The sequence below is a fragment of the Colossoma macropomum genome, unplaced genomic scaffold (genome assembly GCF_904425465.1).
Source record: "Colossoma macropomum unplaced genomic scaffold, Colossoma_macropomum, whole genome shotgun sequence".
Taxonomy (NCBI): Eukaryota; Metazoa; Chordata; class Actinopteri; order Characiformes; family Serrasalmidae; genus Colossoma; species Colossoma macropomum.
The window spans coordinates 48,119,161-48,135,155 of NW_023494789.1; the positions used below are offsets into that span (position 1 = coordinate 48,119,161).

General features: G+C 39.8%; 1 protein-coding gene across 2 annotated transcripts in view; it reads right to left on the reverse strand.

Moving 5' to 3' along the window:
* Positions 1-15,995, reverse strand: part of cntn3b (contactin 3b) — a 125,744-nt gene that overhangs the window by 12,432 nt on the left and 97,317 nt on the right. For both annotated transcript variants that reach the window (XM_036571553.1, XM_036571555.1), the window contains exons 14-18: positions 9,789-9,947; positions 9,500-9,649; positions 7,211-7,281; positions 4,769-5,003; positions 2,987-3,096 (exon numbers count right to left, since the gene is read on the reverse strand). In XM_036571553.1, coding sequence (XP_036427446.1) covers positions 2,987-3,096; positions 4,769-5,003; positions 7,211-7,281; positions 9,500-9,649; positions 9,789-9,947 — 725 coding nt within the window. The remainder of the gene's footprint in view (positions 1-2,986; positions 3,097-4,768; positions 5,004-7,210; positions 7,282-9,499; positions 9,650-9,788; positions 9,948-15,995) is intronic.

The window sequence follows — 15,995 nt, forward strand, 5'->3', positions numbered from 1 at the left end:
ATAATCACGGTTAACTACACCAACTATACTTCATTAATCACCTTCATTAATCACAGCCCTGAAAATGACAAAATGTGTTTATTATTGGTGGCAACAACCACCATTTTAAAGTGTGTGAAAGAAGATGCTACCAAACTGCTGAAATACTCGATGCCTGTAAGGTATATTTTGTGGATAGACATAACCATAACACTTGTCCAGTGTTTGACCTGACACTGCTCACCAAAGAATAGCAAATATATCCATAACGTTCTACATTCAATTTGTCACCCCAAAGCACCTTCCATGATAGCTGCATTCTTTCCAGTCCAAATGGCTGTTGCCATGGCGATGTGGACATTTTTTTTTGTTTTTTGCCATGGGGCAGGGGTGACAGAGAAGAAAAGAGCGCCCGGGCGAGAAAACACTCTCTTCTGCCTTCTTAAAAGCCTAGCCTGGAGCATTTTCATCTCTCTGCTAAAAGCTTGGGACGTTTAAAAACCAGTGATAGAAGATGAACGATACCATCTCTGCAAACTCTCAAGGTCATGCAGGAGAGCCCGGGCCATGTGTGTGATGGAGAACTGGTTAAAGCTGGTGTAAGAGAGTGGGAGACTGCTAGCTGGTGCCACAGCTGTCCATGGCCAGGAGTCCAAGAACACTACTGCCCTGCTTTCCCTCTGCCTTCATTATTTAGTGTGCTGCTCTCTGTCGCCTTGTTTCTTCTCCCACTATCGTTCATTGTGATGCCAGCCAACTGTGGGTGGAACTGGCAGAACAGCGCTGTCCTTTAAGTGCACCCTATGATATTGTGTAAGTGGTAGCTTAAAAAGATGTCTGGCTTCTCAAGTCTTGGAAGAAGCACATTAGCCCTCACTCTCCCAGACTGGGACAATATGACAATTTTGTCATTGATCTCAATACTGATTTTAAGATTCAAACGTTCTCACAAACAATAACAGCAATTAGTATAGTATGCTTGGCAGCACTGCTGCCCTCCATGTGGCAGACTAGGGTTCGACTCCCCACCCTAGCAACCACACTGCACTACACCAGTCAGTGTCCTTGGGCAAGACAGGTAACACTGCATTTGCCTACATTTGTAACGTGATTAAAACTGTAAGTTGCCCTGAATAAAAGCATCTGCCAAATGCCCTAATTAAGCAGTAGAACACAGAGGGAGTGTTATCATGAAATAACATCACGGCTGTGATTTGGTCGCCGTAGATCATCACAGCCGTGATGTTATTGGCGATAACACACTCCTCCAGTGTTCTATTGCTTTTATACAACAGTTAAATAAGTAAAGTAATAAATTAGTAAACTGGGTCGTGAACGCGGCGTTTAATATGTTTTAATGTTCGCAGTTCCTTCACCAAATTATAGTTCCTTAATGAGCAGCTTGTTGCTACGTCAGAATAACGAGCTCCGCCCACTCGCTGCACAGCCGGCAGTTCGTTCTCCAGCTCCACAAAGACCAACTGACCGTTTGGGAATTTAGTGTAGTCTCATCTTCAGAGTCTGAACAAATCAGCTGTCGGTCAAATATGATCTTATAAGTGTCCATTTTCTGTTTGTGGCAAAGTAAAAACATTCAAATGGCTTGAGTGTCTCCTACAGCTGTCAAAGTCGTTACCTAGCAACGGAGTGATACAGTGTTTGTGAAAAACCTGTGATGTTATGCCGTTAGAACACTAGTTAGAACACTTCTCAACCAATCAGCTTGCGTGGCCGGAACTAACTGTTGTATAAATGTAAATATTGGCTGATATGATTTTATGTGGCCAAATATTACAACCAAAGTTTGTGAACTGTCAAATTTGCAAATCATAAATTTGAATACCTCAGAGTGTTAATTAATATAAAAAATTATAGAGGCCAGAGCTTCTCGGAATTCTTAGCTGTTTTGGCTAAAGCCTTCTTTTACAGTCCCCAAAATTCTAGATATCAACTAAGAAAGTGTGAGACGCAAACTCCAAAGTACTCGATAATTATTTTGGGTAACATGATGGTATATTCCATAACAGTTAAACTACATTAAAATGCCAAACAGGTTCTGGATAACTGAGCACATGTGGGATACAACCTCCAAAGTACTTTGTAAGTTTGTACTACATATTACTGAGTTAATATCTAGAACCAGTTGGACATTTCAGTGTAATTTAATCAGGCTGTCTTGGAACTTCCATCATGTCACCCTAGCACTCTGGAATTTGTACCTCACACTAATTCGGCTAATACTTAAGAAACTGTAAAAGAAAGTGTTATCCAGTTTAGTTGGTATCTCTAATTTAATTTTGCATAATTTCGCAAGTTTTTGTGACACATTATCCTCTTTATCCTCCATCCTCTCTAAATTAACACCTTAAAATTTCAGGCTTATTACATACTAAAGCTTATCATTCAGTAACTACACTCTTAAAACGTTCTTAAATTCTACATAGAACCAAGAACACTTAAAGAACCCTTTGCAGGATCAAAAACACCAGCAGCACTGCTGTGTCTGATCCACTTGTACCAGCACAACACACACTAACACACCACCACCACATCAGTGTTACTGCAGTGCTGAGAATGATCCACCCCCCAAGTAGTACCTGCTCTCTGAGGGTCCATGGGGGTCCGGACCACTGGAGAACAGGGTAAAAGGGGGCTAACAAAGGATGCAGAGAAACAGATGGACTACAGTCTGTAACTGTAGAACTACAAAGTGCACCTATATAGTTAGTGGAGCTGATAAAATGGACAGTGAGCATAGAAACAAGGAGGGGGTCATAATGTTATGCCTGATCGGTGTATATAAAACAAGCTTCTTACAAATATCAGGGTGGGATTTTCACTAATGCTGATAAATATGCAGAACCTTAATATCCCCTTGCTGGTAGCTATTATGTGATAGGGGTGCTAGCAGGTGGTAGACCTAACTGGCATTGATTCAACTGAGAGAAAATTGGGTAAGAATTGGTAAGAAAGAAAATGGCCAGAAAGCGAGTTTAATAACTCTTACCTCGTAGCCGAGCACTCTCTCAGGACTCGACTGTACGGCATCCCAGTTCACTTCGATGTCAGAGGCTGACAGGCTCCTAGCCATGACTCTCTCGGGCGCTACACTAGGCACTGCGGATGACAGAGAAGCAGTAAGGCTTTCACTCTTTTCATTCAGCAACTTCACATGCACAAAGAGGCAGAATTGGATTAAAGCCTGAGAATAAGACCCCTATCCTCACCTGAGAGAAACCCCCCTACTTCATTTTAATGGGATCTGTGAGTGACGGAGGAGGACAGTCTGCTGGGCAAATTCAATTAACACTGTAGCTCGCCGATAGGCCCGTAAGTGTCTAGCAGGATTTGCGGTAATCTATTGCCGTAATAACTAATATCGGGTTGACATTCGTGGTGCAGGAGTGAGTGTGCATGGGGGGGCTGGAGAGGGAGGGTGCTGAGGCTGTCTGAATCAACTTATTTCATTACTATTCAAGGTCATGCCTGTGTGTGAGGCGCAGTGAGGAGCATGTGTATGTTTGTGCGTGGATAAAGTGTCCGAACCTGATGGGACCCGACGCCTCATGTAGAATTTGGATGTCATTTTCCAAATATGTCTCGGGTCGGGTTCAAATTTCATAGTCGGGTTCTTACAGCTGGCCTCCCACTTTTTTAGCTTTCGGTTTAAAAGTCTTTCTCCTTACTTTATTCTTCCTTCCTACTTCCATTACCTTAACCTTAAAAGCAGCTATTTCTGCCATTGAATCTAACAGAAGAAGAAGAAAGAAGATCTAACAAAGCCCAGATATTTAGTCAGTCTGTCTCACAAACTACTATTTTGAATAAGCATTAATAAAAATATAACTAGGAATTGAACATATTAATAGGAAGGAATATCAATCATCACTGATGCTTTATTGTTATTTTGATTAAATGGAACAAAGAGCTCACTGATCCTCTTTTAGTGTATTTCATACAGTAATAGAAAACACATCAACATGATGGTGGCAGATTTAAAAGAGTGGCCAACTGATTCAGGAAAGTACAATTTAGCGCGGGCAATTTGTTTGCCACAAATTATTTGTATGCTGTATGTTCAATATGTTATAAATTCTATGTAAAGAAATAGGGTTTTAGGATTAAACAGGTCAAAGCTAATATCCCACTACATCATTATCATTATCCATGATATCCTATTCGATCAGTTTTTATTCGACACTCTGGGTGATTATGCGCTAGTTTGGGTCAGTTTTGAACAGAATTTTGTTATATTCAGGTCAGTTTCATTATCAAAAGTTAATGATCAAATCAAATCAAAACAAATCACATTTATTGTCATATCACATTTACACAGGTGCAAAGGTGAGTGAAAGCCTTATGTGCATAGCCCCCTTGTAGTACTGAAATACAAAAATTATATAAAGAATTCTACTATATTATATACTATATTAGAGTCTATATACACACATTAAGTTACACCAGTATTGCACTATTTCTAGTGTACAGTTTTTCTGTAACTTAATTAATATGTTATGAAATAAAAGCTATGATATGCACAGTTGTACACATTTCCATATATGCAATAAGTGAGTCTGAGGTAGAGAAATGAGATGGAGGGTACACAGGGAATAGAATATATATATATATATATACATATATATATTCCAGATTATACAAGATATCGATAGAAGATGTACAAGATGTCAATTTATATGTGAAAGTACAGATGGGATTGGACAGAAAGTTAATGACCCGTATTTGGGTTCGGACTGCGTGTGTATGTGTGTATATGCAGGCTGATGCTGACCTTCTTCAGCTGAGAACACAGTGGCGATAGAGCTGAAGGGTCCCTCTCCTCGTTTATTAAAAGCACCCACTTTGACATCAAAGGGTGAGAAGGGTGGTAGTGTGTCGTTGCGAAACACATATCTGGCCACGCTGGGGGCAGAAATCACCGCTCGGGTCCAAGTGACCGTGCCCATCGGCCGGAAGGCGATGATGTAGCCAAAACCCTCTCCGTTTTGCAGCTCCTCTGGGACGGGCTGAGAGTGGAACACAAGACTATAGTGATATTAAAACACATCGAGACCAGCACACCGCATGTCCCACACAGAAGAACAACGCTCAGTTTTAATATGTAACATGGTGATAGGAACCAGGGGTCACAATTTCTACAATGAAAGCACCAGTGAACCACCAGGGAGTTTATATATGTAATGTTGGTAATGTTATCTGCCACGAAAACTAATTTTAGGCCAAAACCTTCTCAAAACTATGGTAAAACCATGTTTTAGGCATTACACAGCATATTCATAACCATTTCATATAATAACTTTCAGTAAAGGGGCTTTTAAAGGCACTAAACGCTTCAGACATCTGGTTCCTATCACCACCACTGTGACTCAGCAAGTTTCTCTACAATGTCACATTTCACAACAAACTGCTTTGTTTAATTATTTAATCATGCAAAAAAATTTTATAAAAATTGTTGGGATCCCTCTTTAAATAGTATTAATTTTTAACATAATTTCTCAGTTGGCCAGATAACATGATCTCAAGGTGAGCAACAGGAACATCCCTGACCTCCCCTGTTGGACAGGCTTGACTCTGAGCTTAAGTTATCTGGTTAATTAAAAAATCTCGCTTTGTAAAATACTTCCGTAGAATTCAGTTTTCAAAACTTTACATGCCTGTCAAAGTGTTGACCACTGTTGATTGGCTCGTGCTGACCAAAATGTTAAAGAATAAAAACATTTATCCATTTAATGGCACTCAATGATGATGCTATTTTCCATCGGTTATAAGTAATTTTAAGGAATAAGGAATTTCTGACTGACTGAAAGCATCATACTCTGAAAGTCTACTATGATATCAAAACTCATTCAGTGTGACTCTCTATAAACAAAATACACACTATTTGGCCAAAAGTATGTCGACACCTGGCCATCATACCTATATGAGCTTCTTGGACATCCCATTCCAAAAGCGTGGGCAGTAATACACTAAGGGGCCCAAACCCTGAGAAACAGCCCCAGCCTATTATCCCTCCTCCACCAAACTTCACTGCTGGTACTATGAATTCTGGTAGGTAGCGTTCTCCTCTCATCTGTCAAACCCAGATTCATCCATCAAACTGCCAGATAGTGAAGCATAATTCATCACTCCAGAGAACACGTTCCCACTGCTCCAGAGTCTGGCGTCAGCATGCTTTACACCGATGCTGGGCATTGTGCATAGTGATCTTAGGCTTGTGTGCAGCTGCTCAGCCATGGGAACCCATTTCATGAAGCTCCTGATGCACAGCTCTTGTGCTGATGGTGTTTCCAGAGGCAGTTTGTGCTGAGTGATGCAACAGACTGCAGGCAATTTCTCTTCAGCACTCTGCGGCTCCACTCTGTGAGATGCATAGTCTACCGCTGAGCTGTTGTTGCTCTTAGACACTTCCATTTCATAATAATAGCACTTACAGTTGGCTGGGGCAGATCTAGCAGGGCTGAAATTTCACAAACTGACTCATGGCAGAGGTGTAATCCTATAACACTGGCATATTTAAAGTCATTGAGCTCTTCAGTACGACCCATTCTACTACCAATGTCTGTCTATGGAGACTGCATGGTTATGTGCTTGATTTTATATCTCTGTTAGCAATGGGTGTGGCTGAAACATCTGAACTCAATCATTAGGAGGCGTGTCCACATACTTTTGGCCACATAGTGTATATAGAAAATCTTTAAGTAGGGGTCCATTGTGCCATAAAGCGTCCCCTCACTGAATTAAGTGAACCATTAGCCCATGTCAGTCTGCAGTTTCCTAGGTCAGCATGATTTTAATTGTGCTTTAATTGTGTTACACATAAAAGTTTCACATTTTCAATCAAGCCTGTGTTACAGAGATTCTTTAGGCACTGCCCTTAGGCCAAAGCATTACTGCAGCTTTTCCCCCATGCCCCGCAGTCATGAAACAGAGGACTTTTCTCCGCTCCCGAAACCCCTTCCCATTCCCTCTGTGGCGGGGTGCACTGGCAACCATTTACGGGTGAACCAGACTTCAAAGGAACATTCAGGTCCCGAGCTGAATCCTATTTGAAGTGGAAGAAATGGAGCTGAAAGTGCTGCCCGGAAAAGGCGGACCAGGAGAGCAGCGGAGCTCGTAAAAAACGGCTTCGTTCAATTCCGCACAATTAAGCAAGGAGTGTGCGTGTTAGTGTGGGAAGAGCGGAGAGGACAGTAAAATCTGACAAATGACTTACCTCCCATGTTATCACTAATTCCGACTTGGTGCCACCCCCTCCCCCCACATCGGTGGGGGCTGTATCAGGAACTGCGGAGGAAATTACAGTGGTGAGAGATCAGTGTATGCTTTAAGACAGTCCAACCTGTTTCCATTCACACGGATGACACTCAGAACAACGGCAGAGAGATTGAATTGTCAAACGCTCCCGGTGCGTGAATAAAGGTTTGTCTTGGGAAATGTGTGAGTGTAAAGTGGAACACGCTGAACGGGGGTTGTTCAGCGGACGGAGGCAGAGCTGAGGACGCAACAGCATTATGCGTTTGCAGCTCTGGGGGAAAAGATCCGTCATGTTTAATCTGTTGCATCAGCTTCTGTTTGTCAGTTTTGTGTGTGGTGTTGGTGGAGAGAGAGAGCTTGAATGTGTTCTACACTCTACGTACAGTAACAGTCTAAAGTGTGGACACATACTGAATCTTTAGATCTAAAGGTTTGTTTCTAAAGTAAAACAAACAGTAGAAATAACTGAGGTTATATTAATCCTGTATTACAAAACAGACCCCAGAAAATAACCCCAGATTGTATTAATCCCATACTATAAAACGGACCTTAGAAATAACTTCAGATTATCTTAATCTCTTACCACAAAAAGACTGTAGAAATAACCCCAGGTTACAGTAATCCTACACTAGAAAACAGACTGCAGAAATAACTCCATATTATAGTAATCCAGTACTGTAAAACGTACTGTAGAAATAACCCCATTTACTCTAATCCTACAATATAAAATGGACTGTAGAAATCAGCCCAGGATATATGAATCCTGTGCTAGAAAAGAAAAACATAGAAATAACCCCAGGTTACATTAATCCAGTGCTATAAAACGGACCACAGAAATAACTCAAGATTATTTTGATCCCATACTATAAAATAGGCGGTAGAAATAATCCCAGATTATTTTTATCCCATACTATAAAGCAGACTGTAGAAATAACCCCAGACTATGTTAATCCCATACTATAAATAGACCACTAAAATAATCCCATATTATTTTAATTCCATAGTATAAAATAGACTGTAGAAATAGCCTCAGGTTATGTTAATCCTGCACTATAAAATGGACTGTAGAAATAACCCCAGATTATATTAAACCCGTACTATAAAATAAACCGCAGAAATAACCCCAGGTTATACTAATCTCATACTATAAAATGAACATAACAAATACAAATAACTCCATTTTTTTAATCCCGTACTAAAAAACAGACCGTATAAATAACCCCAGGTTATTTTAATTCTGAACACAGAAATAATCACCCAAGATTATATTAATCCCATATGATTAAACAAAATGTAGAATATGACCCCATACTCTCTTTGTCATAGAAGAAATGGGACCCTCCAGACTGTTACCAGTGTAAAGTTCAAAAGCCAGGGCCTGTCATGTTATGGGGTGTGTTGCTGCTCATGGTATGGGTAACCTGCACATCTGTGAAGGCACCACTGACACTTAAAGATATCTGTATATATGTATTTGTATACACACACACACACACAAACACACACACACAAACACACACACAAACACACATACACACACATATATGCATTTTACAGCAATATATTTCTGCTGTTATGCAAAAACCTTCATGCCATACCAACAGAAATTGTCCAAAATTACTCTAAAAAGTACAGTTAGAATAACTTTTATTAAAAGTTAAGAAGGTATTTTTCTTCTCTTGTTAAGTTAGTATTTTGGAGATAGGAAGGTTGATGATACGCTGTCCTCTAGACGACGTCTTTTTCACGGAAATCCACGCTTATTTTAATGTGACAAAGTCAAGCCACATTCTACACGTTACAACAGCAGGGCTTCATAACCAGACAGTGCAGGTGCTAGACTGGCCTGCCTGTCTCCTATTAAAAAAAATGGGGCGCATTATGATGAACAAAATACAGCAAAAAAAGGCCCCATACAGTGGCTCAGCTGAACGCTGTATAACGTGACTTATTTCGCTTTCAGAATTAGATCAATTGGTGTCTTCAGTCAACAAATGATTATTAAAAAGATTAAAAGATTAAAAAAGGATGATGTAATCCAGTGATGAACATGCTCCTGTCATAACTGTTGCAGGCATCAAATTTGAAATGAAAAACAAAAATTCATGAGGACAAATACCAAATACTTCAATTTAATACAGGTCAAACAGAATCACTGCTTTCTGCGTTTTATTAGCATTTCACATATTGTCCCAATTTTTTGGAACTGAGGTTTGTATTTATGAGTGTATGTATGGGTAACACTCACTTGCATCTTCTGTCCTGGTCTTTGCAGATGGTGGGCTTGGTTCCCCCATGCCCACACTGTTGCTGGCCACCACTCTGAACTCGTACTCCACCCAGGCATTTAGATCCACCACTGTAGCAGTCAGAGTGTTGCCATTGATCACCTCTGGAACTAAGCACACAGAGCAACGTGGCACATTATAGGATGTTTAGTGTGATTACAATGACTCCCTACACCGCATAAAACATCCTCCTCTGCCGTGCAATGACAACACAGCGTCACCGGCTCTCAGCGAAGCGTCATAAATTACCTGTGTCGACCGCCTGCCAGCCCACAGTGAAGGGCGTCCTGGCCTGAATGATGTAGCCGGTGATGGGGCTTCCATTGTCCCTGCCGGGGCTCCAGGTCAGCTGAGCCGTGCTGTCTGTGATTTCCTCCACCAGCACTGTGTCTGGGGGGCCAGGGGGACCTGACACACACATACATGCATGTTTTCATACAATGTCAGGACATGAGGTCATACATACAGCACTGCACAAAAGTCAGAGACCACGTTTTATTTCATTTGCAGTCAAGCGACCATTAAGTACAAGTTATTCATTTTTAAGGAGATAATTCTGAGGAGACAAGATAATCCACCTGCATAATCCAACTAAGGAAAGAGGACGTCAAAAGAGAGAAGTGAAAAACCAGAAATTTCCAAAACTGCAGCTCAAAAAGTGATTAAGAGCTACAGAGATAATGTGGCTCCTAACAACCACCTGGAAGACCTGGTCGACACCAAAACTGCCCCTATCAGATAAACAGCACTTAAAGCTTTCATCTTCGAGAGAGAGGAGAAAATCAAGCTGCTTCAGATCTGAAAACATCCACAGGTGTTTCTGTCCATCCTTCCACTGTGAGAAGACGACTCAGCGCTGTGGGTCTGAAAGGATGTGTAGATGTCAAGAAGAACCTCACTGAGAAAAGGAGACGGACAAGAAAAAGAAAAACATTTGCACTACAACTCTGAACCTAGACATCTTAGATGTGGAGGAAGGTTTAATGGACTGATGAGTTTAAATTTGTAATTGAGATTAATTGTGTTGTGAGAAGCAGGAAATGCTAAACCAACTTCTAAGACTGAACTTAAAGCAAGTCTCCTTAAAAGAATCTGTAAGAAGCTGTAATCATGTAAAGATTGGACACATTAAATACTACAAAAAATGTATTAATATGTAATATTACATTGTTTGCCTGTGTAATTTTATCGTAAATATATGTTTTCTACTTATTTCCAGTTGAAAAATGAATAACTTTATGGCTGTTTTGATTGGAAATTAAATAAATGAAAGGGTGGTCTCTGACTTTTGCACAGTGCTGTACACCACTGCTGTCATAACAAAACTCCAAAACCTTCAGAAATGTTCATTCTATAAAGAAGCTAAAACATTCTCAACATTAATGTATGTTAATGTAAGTAGATTTTATTTAAGTAATTTTGGACTATTTCTATTGGTCCATTAATCATAAAATGTTCACACAGTGTAAAGCACAGCCAGATTTTTCAAATAGTATAAAAACATATAAGCTGTGGTAAAAAAATAACCACAAGGTTTTCTTATGACGGTGACAATATGTAACTACAAATATATAATAATAGTTTATATATTTGTATCACGACTTGTATCACGGTATAATTAAATGTTCTTACAGATTTGGTATTTATATCTCAATGTATATTTATTTTCAAATAAAACTGTTTAAGATGTTTAAATAAACCATTTTTTTAGGTTAACAGTGGCCTATTTTTCTGGGATGTCCTTTCACTTTTTAATAAGAACCATTTTAACAACCAGTGAACCACAAAAGTGATTCTAAAATATTTTTATTGTGTAAAACAAAACAAAAAATATATAAAATGCATATCAGTATTTCATTTCTAGCACCAGTCCCATGGGTATGGCGGCCAGAACGGTGCTAAATGTTGTTTTTCTGAATTTCCGGCAGCTTTTTATTTGAATGTTTCGCTCCTCCTTAAAGGAAGCAGCCGTTCTGACTGCTGTACAAGCGCCTGAATATAACAGCAGCATTATTTAAGGTGGAATGAGAAATACAAATAAGAAGCCAACCTCAGGTTCATCGAAGTTCTAAAGTCATTTGTCTCATGTGTGTCCTATACATATTGATCTGGTGTCCATGTTAGGCTAAGGCTAACCTCAAAGCACTGGCTATTCCTTTATGTCTGCTGCTTCGAAAAAATTGGACTACCTCAGATGTAAAAACCTAGACAGCAGGAAGTGATCGAGGGTGCAGAGCATCTCCATTTTCACTTAAAACGTGACTCAAACATCCCGGACTCAGCCACTCAGCTAAACAGGCTAACTTTACGTGGTTAGCTCTGTTTGTACATCTCTTTATTTGTGTTTATTTGTGGCATACCAGTGTAACGGTTATGACAAAACTCATACCTGTGGAAGAATTTCAACCAGTATACCACAAACTATTACCTAACTCTAAACCTAACACTAATCTTAAAGTGGAACTCCACTGATTTTTCAAAATTTCATCGTTAAGATGTAAAAGTCATTCTGAGTGGTTTGGTGTAAAATGCTTTGTTCTAGGGAAACTTACTGAATCAGAATTGTTCATGTAGTGGTGATGGGAACCAGACGTCTTAAGTGTTTAATGCCTCTAAAAGCTACACACAGACAGTTATTACATGAAATGCTTTTGAATATTAACATTTCATGATAGTTTTGTGATAAAGTTAAACATATTTGAATCAATTTATTTTTATCTAGGGTGGAGGGATACACGAAAGGTGTCCTAAGGCAAAAAAGTCCCCAAAGAAAACTCTTTTTTTCAGATTTACCACTATTTTACCATCATCAATATTACATTTAAATACCGAATTTTAAAAAAAGTCTGTATTTGTGTTGCAGACATCAGGACTGGTTCCTATCACCACCACTGTAAAGACATCTAAGCCAGTAAGTTTCTCTCCAAATGAACCATTTCACATCAAACCACTGTAGATGACTTTGTTTACATCTCAAACAGTGAATTATAGAGACATTTTGAAAATCTGGTGGAATTCCCCTTCAACCTTAGCAAGTCGATGCTAATAGTTTCACCCTTAAAATGAAACACTTAAGTCAGGATCACTTTGTTGGTCCTGATGAGGTCTGTTATGGCTGTTTTACTCTCAAGTCTGGACATTTCTGTGTCCACCAACAAACACAGGACCTGCTAAATGTGGAGGTGACGCCTGATCAGAGTCTATAAATATTCAAATCAATCAGATATTGCATCGGCATAGCTGAACCTCGCCTGGAGCTTATTCACATGATTGGGGAAAGAATGAGAAACGCTCTCCCTGTGAATTTAAATGGGCTTGTGTACACCTGTGTATCCTCCCCGTACGCTACTAAATGGCGGGCATTTCTGCTCCAGATAGCCCAGTTCTGTGCCAGTTAAATGACCCCCCCTCCCTCCTTCTTCCCCAATTGCACTGCATTCTGGGACTACCGTGCTGCTCAGCTGATGTGTAAATGAGCCAATTAAAGACATTCTCTATGACAAACAGCTCCACTGTTAAACACCTGGGACAACTATCATAATGTGTAATGGGCAAGAATACCAATGTTGGCCGCTAGGAAACCTGCGCTGGTGATGTGCACTATAAAACAGCTCCAGTGACACATTTATTCCTGTCTGCGTGGCAAAACGGGCCTTTATTAAAATATTCAGTGATGCTGACACCTTCTACGGTGTGCAACATCTTGTATGTGTGTGTATGTTTCTAACACGTCTAACGTGTATGTGTGTTAGGGCCTGCTGGATGCTAACAGCAGCTGGTGCTAATAGGGTGCAAAGAAAAAGTGTTTTAGCATATTACTTGATATAAGAAAATTAGAAATAATAAAGGGTCCATACCATGGAAAACTGAATTTCTTTTGCTTTTGATGAAATTAAAGTGTTTGACGTATTAAGTAGACACTGACAGTTTCTAAATGTGCCAAGAACTCTTTAGCCCACAAATTTAAGCTGCAAAAACAGCCCATTTTCAATTTGTGAGGTCACAAAAAAACACACGTTTATATCTATCCACATATTCAGCCTGCAGCGGTTTAGCCCCACCCACTCACACTGAAGTTATAAGGTGTGTTTCAGCCTGAACTGCTGTTTGAATGAAGCGCAATACTGGACATCCAATCAGAACAGAGCTCTTTTACATATATCAGTCTTCAGCGCATGGTAACAAAACAGCCTGTTTAAATCTAATGGATAAAAATGAATTATGTACGGAGCCTTGCTGGTGACATCCTGTATAAATAAAAATAATGCGTGGGAAAGAGATAAATAAATCATGACCATGACTTAGAAGGCGTGGGAATGAGATCCTAATGCATGGCCACGACTTAGAAGGTGTGGGAATGAGATCCTAATGCATGGCCACGACTTAGTAAGTCGTGGGAATGAGATAATTAAGCTTTGACCGCAGCTTTAACAAGGCATGATCTCGTTCCAATGCCTTACTAAGTTGCGGCCACGACTTAATTATCTCATTCCCATACCTTACTAAGTCATGGCCACACATTAGGATCTCGTTCCCATGCCTTACTAAGTCATGGCCATGCATTAGGACCTCATTCCCACACCTTAGTAAGTTATGGCCATGACTTAATTATCTCGTTCCCACGCCTTACTAAGTCATGGCCACACATAAGGATCTCGTTCCCATGCCTGACTAAGCTGTGGCCATGACTTAATTATCTCATTCCCACGCCTTACTAAGTCATGGCCACACATGAGGATCTTGTACCCACACCTTACTTAGCTGTGGCCACGCATTAGGATCTCATTCTCACACCATACTAAGTCATGGCCACACATTAGGATCTTGTTCCCACACCTTACTTAGCTGTGGCCATGCATTAGGATCTCATTCCCACACCATACTAAGTTGTGGCCACGCATTAGGATCTCATTCCCATGCCTTACTTAGGTGTGGTCATGACTTAATTATCTCGTTCCCACGCCTTACTAAGTCGTAGCCATGCATTAGGATCGCGTTCCCACGCCTGAGTAAGTTGTGGCCATGACTTAATTATCTCGTTCCCACGCCTTACTAAGTCATGGCCATACATTAGGATCTCATTCCGACACCTTACTAAGTCATGGCCATACATTAGGATCTCATTCCCACACCTTACTAAGTCGTGGCCATACATTAGGATCTCATTCCCACGCCACACATAATTCGTTGCTTAATTTTTGATGTCACAAAAGGCAAATAATCCACTTCATAACCATCCAGGCTACAGCAGTTAATCTCCGCCCATTCATACTGAAGTCATCAGTTTTTGATACATAAAACCACAACAACAAAATCAAATACAAAAAATGTAGGATGGAGCCCTCAGGTTTTAACCTTATCACAGGTACATAACAAGCACAACTATCATCAGAACTTTTTAAAAGCTAAATTGTTCCTTATTTCACTTCAGGTGTGGACAGTGTGATGATATTTATCGTTACTCCACAATTTGCTTTGTTGAGCATATAGTGCACATAGCTAGTACTTAAAGAACACTGAAATTAGAGAGCATCATTAGACCTGTTCAACCAGATTTAGTTCAGTTCAGTGTGTGAATTGCTAAATAGAAATCATTGTATTTATAGTTTTTGACAATATTGTTTTGATGTACCAACTTAATAAACTTTAGAAAAACTAAATATTGTGATAAATACTGTATAACGTGATAATGAGTGTGTTTGCATGCAGTCAATAATCCGATCAAAATTTCTGCAGTTATTTGATTATTCAAATGGTCATGTAAACAGCATACTCCGATTTTCAAATCTGATTAAGAGGCTGGATTTTAGCTCAGTTATCCGATTTCTCAGTGCACGTAAACTCTTACTCTGATTTCTTTCGGATTTCTCAGTCTGAGCATGTGCGAAAACAGACTGCAGTACCGGAAATAAGCGAGCAGCATCGGCGCGAGACGCAGCAAAACACATTTGGAGCAACTCTGAAACCAAATACATGCTTGATGAAATAAAGGATTTAAATGTTCTTCATCTTCTAGATGATGTAAGTTTATATTTTCAGGTAAAGTGGTGCGATGTTTTTTTAAAAGCTGCAGCAAGACGTTTGAGTTTTACATTATGTTTACGTCACGTCTTCTTCTATGAGTTTATTGGCTGGTTGCAAAGCAGAAATCTGCTGTCCGATTCATGTCGACCTCAAGAGCATGTAAATGCGTTGATCGGATAACTGACAAAATCCGATTTCCTGCAGTTATTGGATTATTAAGTGCATGTCTGAAGTGATCATTTTGCCATATGATCCACCTCATCATCCTCAGGTATTCTCATGCTGATTTTTATCAATATGTAATTATTGTCAAAAATATCAAAATGTCACTTAATACAGTTAAACGTTTCTGGGAGAACTTTGCCCTTTTAACTCCTTAATAAGCAGGTCCAAAGGTTTATTACACACTTCTATAACATAAGAATAGCTCTG